This window comes from Sceloporus occidentalis, unplaced genomic scaffold (assembly GCF_023333645.1).
Source record: "Sceloporus occidentalis isolate IW3139 unplaced genomic scaffold, rSceOcc1.0.p SCAF_30, whole genome shotgun sequence".
Taxonomy (NCBI): Eukaryota; Metazoa; Chordata; class Lepidosauria; order Squamata; family Phrynosomatidae; genus Sceloporus; species Sceloporus occidentalis.
In genome coordinates this window covers 3,783,588-3,799,675 of record NW_028317010.1, presented here as the reverse complement: position 1 = coordinate 3,799,675, position 16,088 = coordinate 3,783,588, and the positions used below count along the sequence as shown (strand labels likewise).

Here is a 16,088-nt window from a genome sequence, read left to right as displayed (position 1 = left end):
TCCCCCATTTTGAAAAAGTTCGAGGCTATTTCAAGCAAAAGTCCCAAGCCTCTGGGGTACACCCTCTACCCAAATCATTCAATCATGGTAGAGGATGTGCATGGCTAAGATCAAGTGAGTACCTGTGAGAGAGGGAAAGCTTGGTTCTCTGGCCTTACGGCTGGGAAAGCATGAAGCCCCGAGGATGTTTTAGGTCCCCTGTGCGCTGTGCACAGTGTGAATGTGTGAGGTTAAGCGCACTTCACTTTTTATCGTGTCACATGCCGGTAAGCACCTTTTGCACCTCGGACCGCTCCATGCACTTTTTATTTTTGAATGCACTAGCCCCAGCCTTTTGGCTAGATGTGCAGTGCATACTAGAGTTTTTTTTATCACACCAAAGGTACGTGTTTTTACACTGAAAAGCCATGGTGGAGCCAGGTCCCATAAAAAAAAGTCCGTTTTTTTCTGGTCAGGAGTGGAGTTAGGTAGCTCTTTTCAGTGGCCTCCCTCCTCCAACTGATTATTCCAGTGGTCCCAACCCTTTCAGGGATGGACCGAATAAAATGAAGAAGGGGACCTAGTGTCCACTGTGGCCTTATGGCACTTTGCCACTTTTTTATTTCTTTCACAGCAAAGCACTGAACTCGGGGCTTCAATAAAAAAAAAACCTGCATGGTAGAGGAAGCTCACAAGAGGTCGTGTCCCTGTCTCGGTGTCCACAAAGAAGCAGATGAAGAACAGAGCAGCGGAACAGATAGGTCATGCATGTGTTAATATGTTACCCAAAAGGACTACCGAGGGATACCAAAAAGTATGTTGGAGAACAGCTCTCATAACACACTGTTAGGCTTCCAACCAAGTTGATTTCTCTCCAATGCCATCTCCACCGTGGGAGTGGATACATGGCTAATCCACTGACGCAGGACACTGCAGAACAATCTTCTGTCATTGAGCTTGCAGTAAGGAATTCTTGTTTTGGCTCACAGACAGTCACCACGGCAATAGCAGTGGGCAACTATAGACAGACAGTGCTAGTTACCCTGAGAAAGAAGCTTGTCATTTCTCAAAATTTGGGGTTGGAATTTTTTGGCTTCTTCAATAGAATCCAAAGTACTTTTAAAGTATAGTAGCACTTTAACAAAGTTTTTGGCATGTTTTCATGCCTAAAATGCTAAAATGCAACAAAAATATTTTTCATTCAATTGCATAGTGAAATACGTACAGAGGGCTTCCCTGTGGCACCAGTTTAGCAAAGTAATAAAATATCTGTAAGTGTAAATGCAGTTGTACAAAACAGTAAGGCTATTTTCCATTTGACGTACATCTACTGACTATGAATTTCCTTATGAGCTGCAGGAATATAAAATCTCCAGTTTTGAGCAGAGGCTAATGAATGAAATTGAGTTCCGCCTGGAGCGTACACCAGTGGATGAATCAGATGATGAAGTGCAACACGATGAGATACCTACAGGAAAGTGCATTGCACCAATATTTGACAGGAGACTCAAGCATTTTCGTGTTGTAGAAGGCGCATCGGTCACATTTACATGCAAAGTGGTTGGAATACCGATACCAAAAGTAAGTTTCATTCAAAGCCTTATTATAGAAGGGGGAGCAGTTCTAAAACCTCAATTTCTTTAGGGAAAATAATAAGTCAGGGAGATCTTGCCATTTCTTTTTCACAAATATGTGAATGTAGGGTTAGTCATTGCCTATGCAGTATTCATCTGCAATGTCTATTGCTTTACCTGTTGTTACCTGAGTCTCTTAAAGCTTGCTGTGATTTCAAGACTCTGTTTACTCAGATCAGTAACCATATCGTTTTCATAAAAATAAACTTTTAACAAATGAAATAAAAGCCCCCCCACACACACACACCATGTGCAGTGGATGGGGGATAATAAATCAAACATAGGTGCATTTGAGTTATCGATCAACATGGATGCCCTGCTGTCCTTTAATCCTTTGGAGAGGCATGGATTGTGTCTCTTTCCTCCACCCTGTCCTGTAAGTGTTAATTTAAGTAAATGAATAGATAAATACATAAAAAAAACTGTAGGGGTGAAAATGTCCTTCTTTTGGGTGTCGGAGGGTGGACAGTGAAAGTCAACCTGTGGGATAAAAAGGATTATATTTTTAACTCACATTAACCCAACTCTACTACAGTCAAGTGTACGCGAAATTAGAGTGAATTTCTGTCAATGCAAATGAGAGTTGGCAATAGTGAATTTGTGAGTTGGTCTTTAGGCCATCTCATGCAAATTCACTGCTGTAAACTTGTATCCACTGACATTTTTATGCTTAGACCTCGTTGCACCATGGAATTTTTCATTCAGGCACAGCTGGAGACCCAGCTCTCCTCTTCTGGATAACAGAAAATGTAAAACAGATGAAATGTAATGGGAGTGTAGTCACAATGCTAAAGAATTACAAAAAACACCCAGGGACATCACTAAGATACTATACCAATATAAAACAGTAATATTTATGTAGGCAACTGTCTAAGTGAACAAACATTTGTATTATCCAAAGCAATTCAATTAGATCATGGGTGACCCCAAAGTGACCCAGAATTTGCAAAGGCTGTGTCAACATTTGTCCTCAAAACCAAGTGTGCCCAGGCATGGTTTCACGTGGTCATCATTTCAAGAAAATGTTTCTGTGGACATCTAGTTCTTGAGAACTTGAATGTTATATTCACTCTTTCAGGTTTACTGGTTTAAAGATGGCAAACAGATTTCAAAGAAAAATGAACACTGCAAGATGAAAAGGGAAGGAGATGGAACATGCTCTTTACATATTGAATCAGCCAATAATGATGACGATGGGAACTATACAATCATGGCGGCCAATCCACAGGTAAATAACATCATCCTTATTTGCTTTATTTATGGCTTTTAGTGTGGCTGACTTTTTGGTCTTCATTTCTCTGGTTCTTATTCCACAACTGCTAAATATTTTATTGGCTTGTGGCTTTTGCAAACACCTCTGCATTATTATATATTTTTACTATTGATTTGTCATATATTATTCTACTATGGGGTTACAACATTTATAGTGATATTGCCTTTATCAGAGATTGATACTGTGGGGGAATTTAAACATGCATGGAATAGGCATTTGGCTATTCTAAATCCTGAAGACGAGACTAAGGACTGTATAAAGTTTGAGTCTTTACATCAGGAAAAAACAGGCAGACTAGATGGGCCAAATGGTTCCTTTCTGCCATCAACATATATGGTTTTATATTTAATACTCATAGCATATAATGTAGAGTAATAATATTATTATTAGAAGTATTCTGTTGTTTTTCACAAACCACGTCAGATTCCAAAGCGCTATTGCAAGAGAGTGAAAATTTACGATAAAATTACAAAATTTACAGTAACATTCGTACAAATTAAGACATATTGGTAGAGACAGAAGGTGGGGAACTTCTTATAGAAGGAAATCATTTGAAGAAGCCAGCGATGTGGAGGTGGGGAGAAAACATGATATCATGAAGAATACTGGTTGTAGATATTAGGATGAAAGCTTGACAGGATTTGTTGAGTGACTAGATGTGAGTGGTGATGGAGAATGGAGGCAAGTGTAACAACAAGAAGGCAAAGATTTAGATTGAAATTCCCAACAGACGGATATATTAGGAATTGGGACAGAGGAGTTGGGGGGATGAACAGTAGCTTATTTCAGAGAGACAGTTCATGAGGTGAGTTAGAAGACGCAAGAGCTCAGAAGAGGAAAGGTAGATTAGAGTTTTCTTAGAATAGAGATAGAACTGGAACCCAAGGGCAGAGATTAGTTTTCCAGAAAAAGAGGAGTAGAACATGTGTTGTGATCCAGTCGTTCATTTAAAATCCTCACTTGTGTTGTAATGTTTGCAGCCCCCAATTTCTCTTTTATTAGTTTGTCTATTTTTAAGTGTCTCCTTAGCTCTTCTGTTTTCATTGTACTCCTTGTAAGGATATTTATCAAGGCTCTATAAATCAAATGTAATATTACTAATGAACCACTAGGTGGTGCTCTTCTTCACTGATGCTTTAATTTTCTTGATTGTAAGGACATGGAAAGGGTTTCATAAGTGTGTAATATCATTATATGTTTGTGAAACAGATATGTAATATTATTCTTTCTGGCATGGTTTCAGGGAAGGATCAGCTGCTCAGGTCATTTGCTTGTGCAAACTGCTCCACTGCGTCCACGATCGGTTTCTTCCGTGCTCGCCCATAGGTAAAGTAAGGTTCCTGTGAAAGCCTTATTGGAACTTGTAATAAAGGATGACAATATTTGATGTTTAACATATAATGTATGAGACCCTTGTGTTACTTTAATATGCCACTTTACTATACTTTCCTCTTGGTTAGAGAGAGAGGGATATTGTGATAGTCTCAATATTTTGTTTTACATTTATTTCCCTGCTTTTTGGTAATAAAACACGGGCAGGTATCAAGTGGCTTTGTGGCTTTTATTTCAGTAAATACATGAAGGCAATGTTCATGAGTCTCGAAAATAAACTATCCATTCCAGACATTCAAATTAAGGCTAAATGTCTTGTTCTCACATGTTGCTACCTGCCAAAACCTGATTGTAAGTTTAATTGTTAGAGTCCGGCCGCATCTTCCTGAAGTAGAGAGTGACTCGGTGCAGGAACGGTTCTTTCGTCCATACTTTCTCCAAGCACCAGGAGACATGGTGGCGCATGAAGGACGTCTTTGTAGACTGGACTGTAAGGTAAGGTTTTCTTAACTAAAAACATTTTTTGGTTCAACATCCTCTTGTTACAAAAATTTGCAGTTTTGCCTTTCCATCATTTGATTTTCCCACTAAAATTTATAGAAAGTTAGTGTAACTGGAAAATGACCCCACAAATGTCTTAAGTTCTGGAAAATCATAGCTCTCCCTCTAACTGACTCGAAATTAGAGTAGAGAATAGGGAGGATGGGGAGAGATAGAGATGAAGTGGAGGAGAGATAGACAAAGAAGAGAGATTAAACAATACTGTTTGAGTTAATGTATTTTCATGACTTGGAGGCTGGTATATTTATTTTTATTTATAAAAACATGTATGTGTGTCAGGAGCAGGAATCAGGAAGGACCAGTTCAATAGGGAGCAGAGCTCAATATGCAGGCAGAGGCGTTTAGCAGATAAGGCCAACAACGCTGTCAGGACTAGCCGAGGTACGGTACACGAGCGGGCAACGAGGTACAAAAGGGTCAGGCAAAGCCGTAGTCAAAGGAGAGCCAGGAATCACGAACCGTTTAGTAGATAAGGGTCAGGCAGAAGCGAGGTCAAAGGAAAGCCAAGTAGGTACACGGAGAATCACTAGGAAGGCGCACTCAGGATGTAGCAGGGAAGCACAATAACTGAGCACTGAGCAAAGCTCAGTGCTTGGTTTTAAACTTGCCGCTCGGGGGAAGCTCCGCCCCCGAGTGGGAGGCTACAGCGGCGAGTTCCCGCGAACCTTGTTCGGGGAACAATAAAGTTAATAGAGGGCGCGCGCGCGCGCGCCTAGCAAAAGCCGGTCGAGTGGAGAGGCCGGTAGGACACCTGCTGGATCCGATGCCCGCGGGTAGCGGGCATCCAGGTAAGAGACCGCGTCGGGTCGCCGGACCCCGGCGGGTACCGCAACGGGTAGCCGGACCCCGGCGGGTACCGCATCGGGTCGCCGGACCCCGGCGGTTACCGCAACGGGTAGCCGGACCCCGGCGGTTACCGCAACGGGTAGCCGGACCCTGACAGTTCCTCCCCCTAACGGAAGGCCTCTGGCCTGTACGAGGACCAGGGCGATCGGGATGCCGTCGGTGAAAGGAGGAAACTAGAGCGGGAGCATGGACCGAATTGGCAGGTTCCCAAGAGTCCTCGCTGGGATCATAGCCTTTCCATCGGACCAAGTATTGCAAATGGTTGCGAAATAAACGCGAATCCAGGATCTCCTTAACCTCGTATTCAGGGGAATCGTTGACGATGACTGGTGGGGGAGGACTAGCATGTCTCCCGGGAAATGGGTTCATGACCCAAGGTTTAATTAGGGACACATGAAAAACTGGGTGGATGGATAAAGATGATGGTAATTGTAATTTTACTGCCGAGGAGGAGATAAGTCGTACAATAGGGAAAGGACCAATGAACTTGGGACCCAACTTCTGCGTAGGACAAGTCAACTTAAGATGTCTTGTGGACAGCCAGACCTTGTCTCCAAGTTGGTAGGATGGGGCTGCTCTCCGGTGACGATCTGCAAAGTCTTTATAGCGGTGTTGAGCCTCAACCAAAGTCTTGCGTAAATGTACGAAAGTTCTTGACATACGTTTGACATGTTCGGCAACCGAGGGTACTGGGCTGAGGATCGGTGCTCCAGGTAGCATGGAGGGATGGTATCCGTATGAGGCAAAGAAAGGAGATGTCTGAATTGAGCGGTGGATGTGATTATTGTAAGCAAATTCAGCGAGTGGTAGGTATTGGCTCCAATCGTCTTGTAAATACGTAGTATAGCACCTCAGATATTGTTCGAGCGTCTGATTAGTTCGCTCTGTTTGTCCATTACTCTGAGGATGGTAGGCGGAGGATAGGTTACGGCTCATGTGAAGTTGAGTGCAAAATGCCCTCCAAAAATGCGAGGTAAATTGTGATCCTCGGTCAGAGACGATTCTCCCAGGTAAGCCGTGTAGTCGGAAAATCTCCTTAATGAATAAAGCGGCCGTCTCGGTGGCAGAAGGAAGGCGCCTATAGGGAATAAAATGTGACATCTTCGTGAACCGGTCAACAACCACCAGCAAGGTGGTAAAATGATCCGATTGTGGGAGATCTGTAATAAAGTCCATTGAGATGTCTGTCCAAGGATTAGAGGGCACAGGAAGAGGCTGTAAGAGACCTGTCGGACTTTTAGGGGCCTCCTTGGCACGAGCACAGGTGTTGCATGAAGCGACGTATCTTCGAACGTCCTTATGAAGAACCGGCCACCAAAACATCCGCTGGATCAAGTCTATGGTCTGATGAATGCCCCCGTGACCGGCAAATGGGGAGTCATGATGAGCTTGAAGGATCTGTAAACGAGCCTCAGGAGGAACATAGATGCGCCCCCGGTGGTAGTATAATCCTTGGCGTCTTATTAAAGTGGACGTCTCCGAGTTGTGGCCTCTCGAATGTTCACGTACGCAGTTCCAAATGGTATGTGTGAGAGAAATGAAATGAGTGGTTGGTAACACTGTATCCTGTTGCGCGGGATCTTTCACAGGTGCCTCAAACATACGAGACAAAGAATCAGCTTTTACATTACGTGAACCAGGCCGATAGGTGATGTGTAGTTGAAAACGAATAAAAAACAGAGCCCATCTAGCCAGGCGAGGTTGTAACCGTTTAGCTGATCGTAGATATTCAAGGTTTTTATGATCTGTATATACAGTCACTGGGTGTAGAGCACCCTCCAGGAGATGTCTCCACTCTTCAAGGGCCAGTTTTATAGCTAATAGTTCCCGTTCCCCAACGCAATAATTCCTCTCGGCGGGGGACAGAGTACGTGAAAAGTAGGCCACGGGGTGTAATTGTTCATCTTTGGCTTGTCTTTGGGATAAAACCGCTCCTACGGCAGAGTCAGAGGCGTCAACCTCAAGAATGAAAGGAACTTGAGGGTTAGGCATTTGAAGAATTGGAGCGGAGACAAACCTTGTTTTAAGAAAGTCAAACGCTTGTTGAGCGGCCTTTGACCAGATGAATGAAGTGGTCTTGGAGGTCAAAGCTGTGATGGGTTGTATGTGTTTGGAAAAGTCTCTAATAAACTTTCGGTAATAATTAGCGAACCCAATAAATCGTTGCGCTCCTTTACGATCCGTAGGTGGTGGCCAATGGAGGATGGCTTCGACTTTCTTGGGATCCATTTGGATGCTGGTTGGAGAAAGGATGTAGCCCAAAAAGTCCACGCTTTGTACCTCGAACATACATTTGTCTAATTTAGCATATAGGCCATGAGTTCTTAATCTGGTAAGCACCTGACGAACATGCTCTCGGTGAAGTTCCAGGGTGGCAGAAAAGATGAGGATGTCGTCCAGATATATGATAACGAAGTGATCCAGGATATCACGAAAAACATCGTTAACGAAATGCTGAAATGTGGCTGGAGCATTACAAAGTCCAAAGGGCATCACTCGGTATTCGAAGTGGCCATAGCGACACCTGAACGCGGTTTTCCACTCATCTCCCTCCCGAATCCTCACTAGGTTGTAGGCACCCCGCAGGTCAATCTTGGTGAAGATTTTAGCCGAGCGAGCATGCTCAATTAATTCCGGTATAAGTGGTAGAGGATAGCGATTTTTTACAGTGATATTGTTAAGTTCGCGGTAATCAACACACGGACGTAAACTGCCATCTTTCTTGTGTACGAAAAATATGCCAGCACCCGCCGGGGATGTGGAAGGACGGATAAATCCCCTGGCGAGGTTATCCTCGACATAGTCTTTAAGAACAGCGAGTTCAGGTTCCGACAACGGATAGATCCGACCGAAGGGAATGGCTGAACCGGGATACAATTCGATGGGGCAGTCATACGGCCTAAATGGGGGTAGAGTCTTGGCCCTTCTCTTCTCAAAAACATCCGAAAATTGACGATATGGTGCAGGTAACCCTTGAAGGTTGGTGGCCGACTGGGAGATGCAAACCGTAGTAGGAGACAGGCAGGTCTGGTTGCAGAAATGCGAGGTAAAGCGGAATACCCCCGTCTCCCAGTTGATACAAGGGTTATGGGTACGAAGCCAGGGAAGTCCCAATATAATAGGAGAAATAGGAGAAGGAGCAACGTCGAAGTGAAGAGATTCCACATGTCTGTCTCCCAACTTGACGAGCAGAGGGATGGTCTCCAAGACAATAGGACCGGTCTTTAAGGGACTGCCATCGACTAGCAAAATGGAGAGGGGGTGCTTCTTTCGTTGAGTAGGGATGGAGTGAGTCTGAACATACGTGGAGTCGATGAAGTTACCACTGGCTCCGGAGTCGATCATGGCTGAAAGGCTAACAGCTCCTTTATTCCACTGTAATGACACGGAGAGGGAAAGGTAAGCAGATGTGGCAGGTAATTGATCAGCATGAAGTTGAAGATGAGCTATAGGCCTCTTACCCTTAGCGTGGCGAGCCCTGGCTCTGCAGTCCTTGAAAATATGCCCAGGTCTGCCGCAATACAGGCACAATCCCAAAGTCCGGCGACGTTCCTTCTCCGCAGCTGACAAAGGACCTCTGATGATGCCAATCTGCATGGGTTCTTCCTGGGAGGAAGGTGCAGGAGATGGAAGTAGAGAACGCACCGGAGGCCCGGCAGAGGTGGCAGCCAACCGTTCTCTCCGTCTTTCACGAAGGCGGCGATCAATCAGGGTGACGAGGGTAATAAAGTCTTCCAAACCGGTAGGGGTAGTAGTACGGGCCAGCTCGTCCTTAACAGCCTCCGAGAGACCCCAACGAAATTGGTCGTGTAATGCAGCCTCATTCCAGGAAGAGTCGAGAGCAAGACGACGGAATTCGGTGATATACTCCTCCACTGGTCTTCTCCCTTGCTTAAGGTCTCTTAAAGTGGAAGTGGCAGTAGAGGCTCTAAAAGGGTCATCGTAGAGGGTGTCCAGAGCTTGCCTGAAAGAAGGCCAGGAATCCAGGACCGAGTTTTGGGTGTGGATCAAATTATGTGCCCACATCTGAGGTTCATCCGCCAGGAGGGCGATGACTGTGTGAACCTTAACATAGTCCGTAGCATAGGTTCTGGGCCTCAAATTAAACAGGATTTGACAGGAGGTAATGAATGTACGGTATTTGGTACGATCTCCCGCAAATCTATCGGGAAGCGGAATAGCAGGTTCGAAGGCCGGAACTCCCTCCGGGGCTGGAACAGGAGGAGAAGCGGCAGCCTCGGATGCAGCTCCCTGATGAAGCTGAAGTTGATGCACCTGTTGCTGAAGGTGATGTTGGTTGGTCTGCATGTCTTGGAATGATTGTGTCATAGCTGTCAATTGCTGAGACAGGGTAGTTAGTGCCTCTGTAAATCCTGCGGGCTCCATCAGGGCTCAGTTATTATGTCAGGAGCAGGAATCAGGAAGGACCAGTTCAATAGGGAGCAGAGCTCAATATGCAGGCAGAGGCGTTTAGCAGATAAGGCCAACAACGCTGTCAGGACTAGCCGAGGTACGGTACACGAGCGGGCAACGAGGTACAAAAGGGTCAGGCAAAGCCGTAGTCAAAGGAGAGCCAGGAATCACGAACCGTTTAGTAGATAAGGGTCAGGCAGAAGCGAGGTCAAAGGAAAGCCAAGTAGGTACACGGAGAATCACTAGGAAGGCGCACTCAGGATGTAGCAGGGAAGCACAATAACTGAGCACTGAGCAAAGCTCAGTGCTTGGTTTTAAACTTGCCGCTCGGGGGAAGCTCCGCCCCCGAGTGGGAGGCTACAGCGGCGAGTTCCCGCGAACCTTGTTCGGGGAACAATAAAGTTAATAGAGGGCGCGCGCGCGCGCGCCTAGCAAAAGCCGGTCGAGTGGAGAGGCCGGTAGGACACCTGCTGGATCCGATGCCCGCGGGTAGCGGGCATCCAGGTAAGAGACCGCGTCGGGTCGCCGGACCCCGGCGGGTACCGCAACGGGTAGCCGGACCCCGGCGGGTACCGCATCGGGTCGCCGGACCCCGGCGGTTACCGCAACGGGTAGCCGGACCCCGGCGGTTACCGCAACGGGTAGCCGGACCCTGACAATGTGGGGGTAGCATTTCATCCTTGGACCCAGGCAGCACAATGTCTTGGGCTCACCATGGCCCAAAGCAGCTGCCCCTTCAGAGGACTGCGACTTGCACTTCCATTTTGAGTTATTCCCAGGATCCGCACCATTCATTTACTATGCAATCACCATAGTATTGTGCTTCTCCCGTGTCCTGGACATGAGGACATATCTCGCGGAGTCACGCTAGGGTCAGAAGGAGAGAACACCACACTGACTCTGACAGTCAGTACGGCAATTAGGCGCCCCATATTTTATATTTATATAATATAAATAAATACTTGCCTCCAGAAGTGTGGTTGGGCAAGAGGCATACACTTGGTTGAACAGTCACTCATCACCAGCAAGCAAGTCTGTCCCGAAGCAGTGCTTGCCTGCGTCAATAATAAAGATGGCTCTGATTAAATGTACCACATTACTCACCATAAATGTATTTTATAGCTAAATTTCAAAGCAACTTAAATATTTAAGTTTTAAACAAGTCTTAAGGAACCCAATTTTCCTACTCTGTGTTAAAAAGAAGACTTGATTTATGTATTCATTTAGATTGCATTAGATGACATGCAAGATGAAGGCAAATAAACAAAAACAACCCACCCCATGTGCACTGAGGTGCAGGATAATAAAATAAAAACAGGGGTTATAGGCCTGTCCTGTGCCTTCCCCTGTCCCCCATCCCATGCCTGCTGGTATGGGGAACTAAAAAAGTAAGAAATAGTTTTAGGGGGCATAGACCCTCCTCCCTTCCACCATCCCCAGGCCAGTTGGGATGGGGAGAGTACAAGGGGGGCTTTGGACAGAGACAGAACCCATTCTGTACCTCTCTTCATTCATCTATCTCTGAGACGGAGAGAGTTTAAATATAGAAAAATAAAATCCTACCCCCTCCACCTTTAAGTCTCTCAGGATGTCCGATGTACCCTTTGCATTCAAAGAGTAGACAGTGAAAATCTTTTGTCCGTTCCCTTGGCACTCCAAAGGTGTAACCTTAAAAAAGAAAACTTGTTTACAAAAATATTTGATGTCCTTCACTGATAATAATTGGAGCCATTTATCCTCAAGTTTGGCCCATGTGGCCAGTCCAAAAAAATAAGATTTAGAAAAATCCAGAATTTTGTTTTAGAAAAATCTTATTTAATAGCTGTTTTGAGATTTTTGCTATATGTCTCCATCTTTACAAGTACTTTATTACATATTTACCCCTTCATGACAGTGTAGTCACAATATGGTTGTTCCAATTTATATTATTTTCCTTGATGCAGTTTAATGCCCTGTGATGTGTTTTTTTTAGGTCAGTGGGCTACCAACTCCTGATATCATGTGGCTTCTCAATGGAATACCGGTAACACCCAATGCCACCCACAAGATGCTGGTTAGGGAGAACGGAATTCATTCCCTGCTGATTGATCCTCTTTCACAAGCTGATGCTGGGACATATACTTGCATAGCCACAAATAAGACTGGACAAAATGCATTCAGTTTGGAGCTCAGTGTAATGGGTAAAAAGCTGCTTTATCTTGTACAATGCTAAACACGTCCTAGCAAATTATTCTTGCCTATAAAACTTGTTTTTTGATCTTGGAAATATTTTATTTTAAACCAGAATTTAAGAGATTGCTCTATAGCCACCTTAAACTACATGTGCGTGGGATACATTTATTATCCTACTTCAACAATCTATCTAGGAATGCGTACAGAATTTAGAAGGGGATATGAAGAGCATAATGCTGCTCCTTACTCACGAGAGTCAGGATTACCCAACCACAATCCTTCGAATACTAATCTAGCAAGTTCCCAAATATTCCCCAGCAATGAAAGACCCCTTAAAAACTGCCGCTAGGTATGTTGTGCTTACATCTTAATTTAGAATCAAGTTTGTCTCACAAATTAATTTGGTAGTGAACCTTTACCATTATCACTTCCTGAATTGTTGACCAGTATCCAAAAAGCTTAGTAATGGACAAGTGTCATAAGAGTTTAAGTGAGCAACAGCATTTTTTTTGCCTTGACTCCAATTCATTTACTGTGTGAAAATTGATGCATATATTCTCTTTAATTGGCGTAGGAAAATTAGATTTCCCTCTTCTGTGCTGGCCTTTTTTGCTTGCCGTGTTTTTTGTTTGTAGTATATATGTAGATCTACAGAAAGCACTGTAGGTTGCATGTGTGTGAGTTAAGCTCCTATTGAAATCAACAGGTGTTCAACTTGTTTATTTGCCGGTTCAGCTGCACACACATGCAAGTGTACGAGTTGAATGGCCATTGACTTCAAAGATACAGAAGTCTCATTTTATAAATCTAATAGAATTTCAGTGTCCATGAAAAAATTATGTATTAAAAAAGTTTTTAAAAATGTGTATACTAGTTTGCACACACCACCAAAATGAGAGATTCAAAGAGGATTTGTTTTTTACCTCTATACAATTGTGCCAGCAAGATCAATGGGTGTCCTAGGTCCCCAGTGTTATGAGTGTGTGTGTATATATAAGTTTGGAACTCTGCAGCTATGTCATCAAAAGAGCGTTGCGACTTTTACACATCCTGTGCCTTAGCACTTGGTGACTCTGCTTTGTGACTTTACGTGGTCTTGCACTTCATGGCTGGGTTATTGCTGTTCCTAAACACTTCCACTTACCAATAATGCCACTTAAAGTTGACTGTGGAATATCTAGCAGGGATTAAATTTCACAAACTGACTTATTGCAGAGGTGGCATCCTATCACAGTGCTATGTTAGAATTCACTCAGCTCTTCAGAACGACCCTTTTTTTATATATATACACCTGTGGCAACGGGTCTGATTGAAATACCTGCATTCAATAATTAAGAGGTGTGTCCCAATAATTTTGTCCATATATTGTATGTGTAGAATCTCCTCTCAAAAATCATAGTTCCAATTGAAGCATGCTAAATTATAATACTAATGTCTAATATACAACCTTCTAAATGTAACATTCAAAATGCACTATACGCTTGAAATATAACCTACGTTGTGTGTCTTTTCAGCAAAGGAAGTAAAGAAACCACCCATATTTTTGGAGAAGCTGCAGAATTGTGGCGTCCCTGAGGGTCATCCAGTTAGATTAGAGAGCCGGGTTGTTGGAATGCCTCCCCCAGTGTTCTACTGGAAGAAAGACAATGAAACCATTCCTGCCTACAAGGAACGCATGAGGTACTATGTCAAATGTGCTGCTGATTTCACTGCATTCAAGAGACCTTAGCAATATCAAAGGAAAGGTCAACTGTCTATGCTACTGTCGGATGGGCTTGAAAATGAAATAAAAAACAGGTTACCAATCACTCAAATAATTGTACTCAAAGGGTTAACTCCACTTTTTTGCACAAGGATGTTATGTGTTTTGATGTAACAGTGTCAATATATTTGAAAACATCTTATTGGTAAAGTATTTTGTAGCAAAAGGTATTCAACTGAAAATGTATCTTAAATAAATGTTTATTTTGCAGTATGCATCAAGACACCACAGGATATGTGTGTCTCCTTATCCAGCCAGCAAGAAAAGAAGATGCGGGTTGGTACACTTTGTCGGCAAAGAATGAAGCAGGGATTGTATCTTGTACGGCAAGACTTGATATATATGGTAGGTATTCATTAGAGCCAGGGGTCTACATTAGCGGCTTCCAAGTACCTTATGCTATTCTGCTGCCACCCTGGGAAGAATTTGGAACACCCATTTACTAGAAGAGTGAAGCATATGTATTTATTCCAAGGCAACTTAACCTCAAAAAGAAACAACAGTAAAAGCTAAATTGGAAATAAAAAAGAAATGAGCCTGGCAGAAAGGTCAATTCAGGTCAATTCAATGCCTAGTAGCAGCTTGAATGCTCATGGTGTTGGACAGGGCTGGACTGGAAATTAAAACCATCCCTGGAAATAATTGAATACCAGACCCCTATTTCATGGTTACATTTTTGGGCACATTGCGCATGTCCGGTTCTGGCTCCAATATTTTTTGTTTAGAATAGGGACAAACCATGCATTTTCAAAGTATATTTGAAAAACACATTAGCCTTAAGTAAGATACATATGACACAGTTCCTAAAATTACTGTGGCCAATGACATCATGTAATGGGCTGGGACCAAGTGAGAAAGCAGTTGTAGAAACCTTAAGTAGAAAATTGTTTTAAATAAAATTACTGAAAACAAGGTTATTTAAAACAGAGAAATTACATTCACAGTAGATAATAAACAGTGCAAATAAACTTGTAGCTTTCTGAGGGGGGGATGTGTGAGCTGCATGGATTATCAGAGAGAGTGAATGTGTGTATACATAAGTGTATATTGTTAGAATGGCTGTGTGTGTATGAAAATATATGGTTTTAGATTTGTGTGCATGTATGTTTAAGTGTGTTTGATGGGCTGTGTGTATGCATGCACGTGTTTGATGCTAGAGTAGTGTGTGTGTGTGTGTGTGTGTAAGTGTATGGTGTTAGAGTGGCTGTGTGTGTGTATGTTTGTGTAATTGTATATGTATGTTGTAAGAGTGTGTGTCATTAAAGCTCTCTCAAAGTCTTGGAGGTTTGTCTTGAATAAAAATATTGCATTACATTACATTTATTTATACAGTGCCAATAAGTTCCGAAGCACTGCTACAACAGGAGACAGTAAAAATTATTTGGAAGACAATAACTTTACACACTGTTACAGAGGGAGATGTGGGCCCTGGTCTTACAATCTATTGAGATGTTCATACATTAGATATTGCATATATAAATGTTGATTTTACTTTTTTGACAGCTCAATGGCACCATCAGATTCCGCAAGCCATTAAAAAAATTCGATCTTCGGGTTCCCGTTATTCCACATTCTCTTCCCTGTCCATGGATGTTCTCAACACATTGTCTTCAATGGAAGCATCTATGAGCTTCCCCACATCAACCCGGGATGTTGTAGAGAGTGAAGAGCTGTGAATTCAGCTGGCTATTGTAACACTAAAACTGTGAAGAAAATACAGCCTGAAAGTTTACAAATTGCCCTTTTTTGGATGAAAAAAAGAACAAAAGAGAACTTTTATGTTTAAAAAATAATCCTAACCCTTGTTGTGCAGAATATTTATCTATTTTGCAGTCCCAGTGGCCTTACAATTTATTGCTTCCTACCCAAAGAAAGGGTTAAAGTAAGTTTGCCAATTAATTAACCGGGACCTGCCAGTTATACACACAGATTCATGTAGCTGTGTCAATGACAATGATGGCAGTGTGATCTGTTTGATGATGTGTACTTACCCTATTTAAATATTTATGTTCACAAGCAGAATTCTACAGATATTATATTAATATTAAAATATGTATTATTTGTATTTACCAGATTAATTATGTAGTGATGCGTAAAATATAGACAGCACAAGAGG

At 43.1% G+C, this 16,088-nt stretch overlaps 1 protein-coding gene across 1 annotated transcript in view; it reads left to right on the top strand.

The window, feature by feature from the left end:
- The window catches only part of LOC149298928 (myopalladin-like), a 41,413-nt gene extending 25,765 nt beyond the window's left edge, over positions 1–15,648 (top strand). The window contains exons 13-20 of the mRNA XM_089486781.1: positions 1,339–1,560; positions 2,692–2,841; positions 4,130–4,212; positions 4,587–4,713; positions 12,011–12,218; positions 13,725–13,890; positions 14,184–14,317; positions 15,476–15,648. Coding sequence (XP_089342907.1) covers positions 1,339–1,560; positions 2,692–2,841; positions 4,130–4,212; positions 4,587–4,713; positions 12,011–12,218; positions 13,725–13,890; positions 14,184–14,317; positions 15,476–15,648 — 1,263 coding nt within the window. The remainder of the gene's footprint in view (positions 1–1,338; positions 1,561–2,691; positions 2,842–4,129; positions 4,213–4,586; positions 4,714–12,010; positions 12,219–13,724; positions 13,891–14,183; positions 14,318–15,475) is intronic.
- Positions 15,649–16,088: the final 440 nt, after the last annotated feature.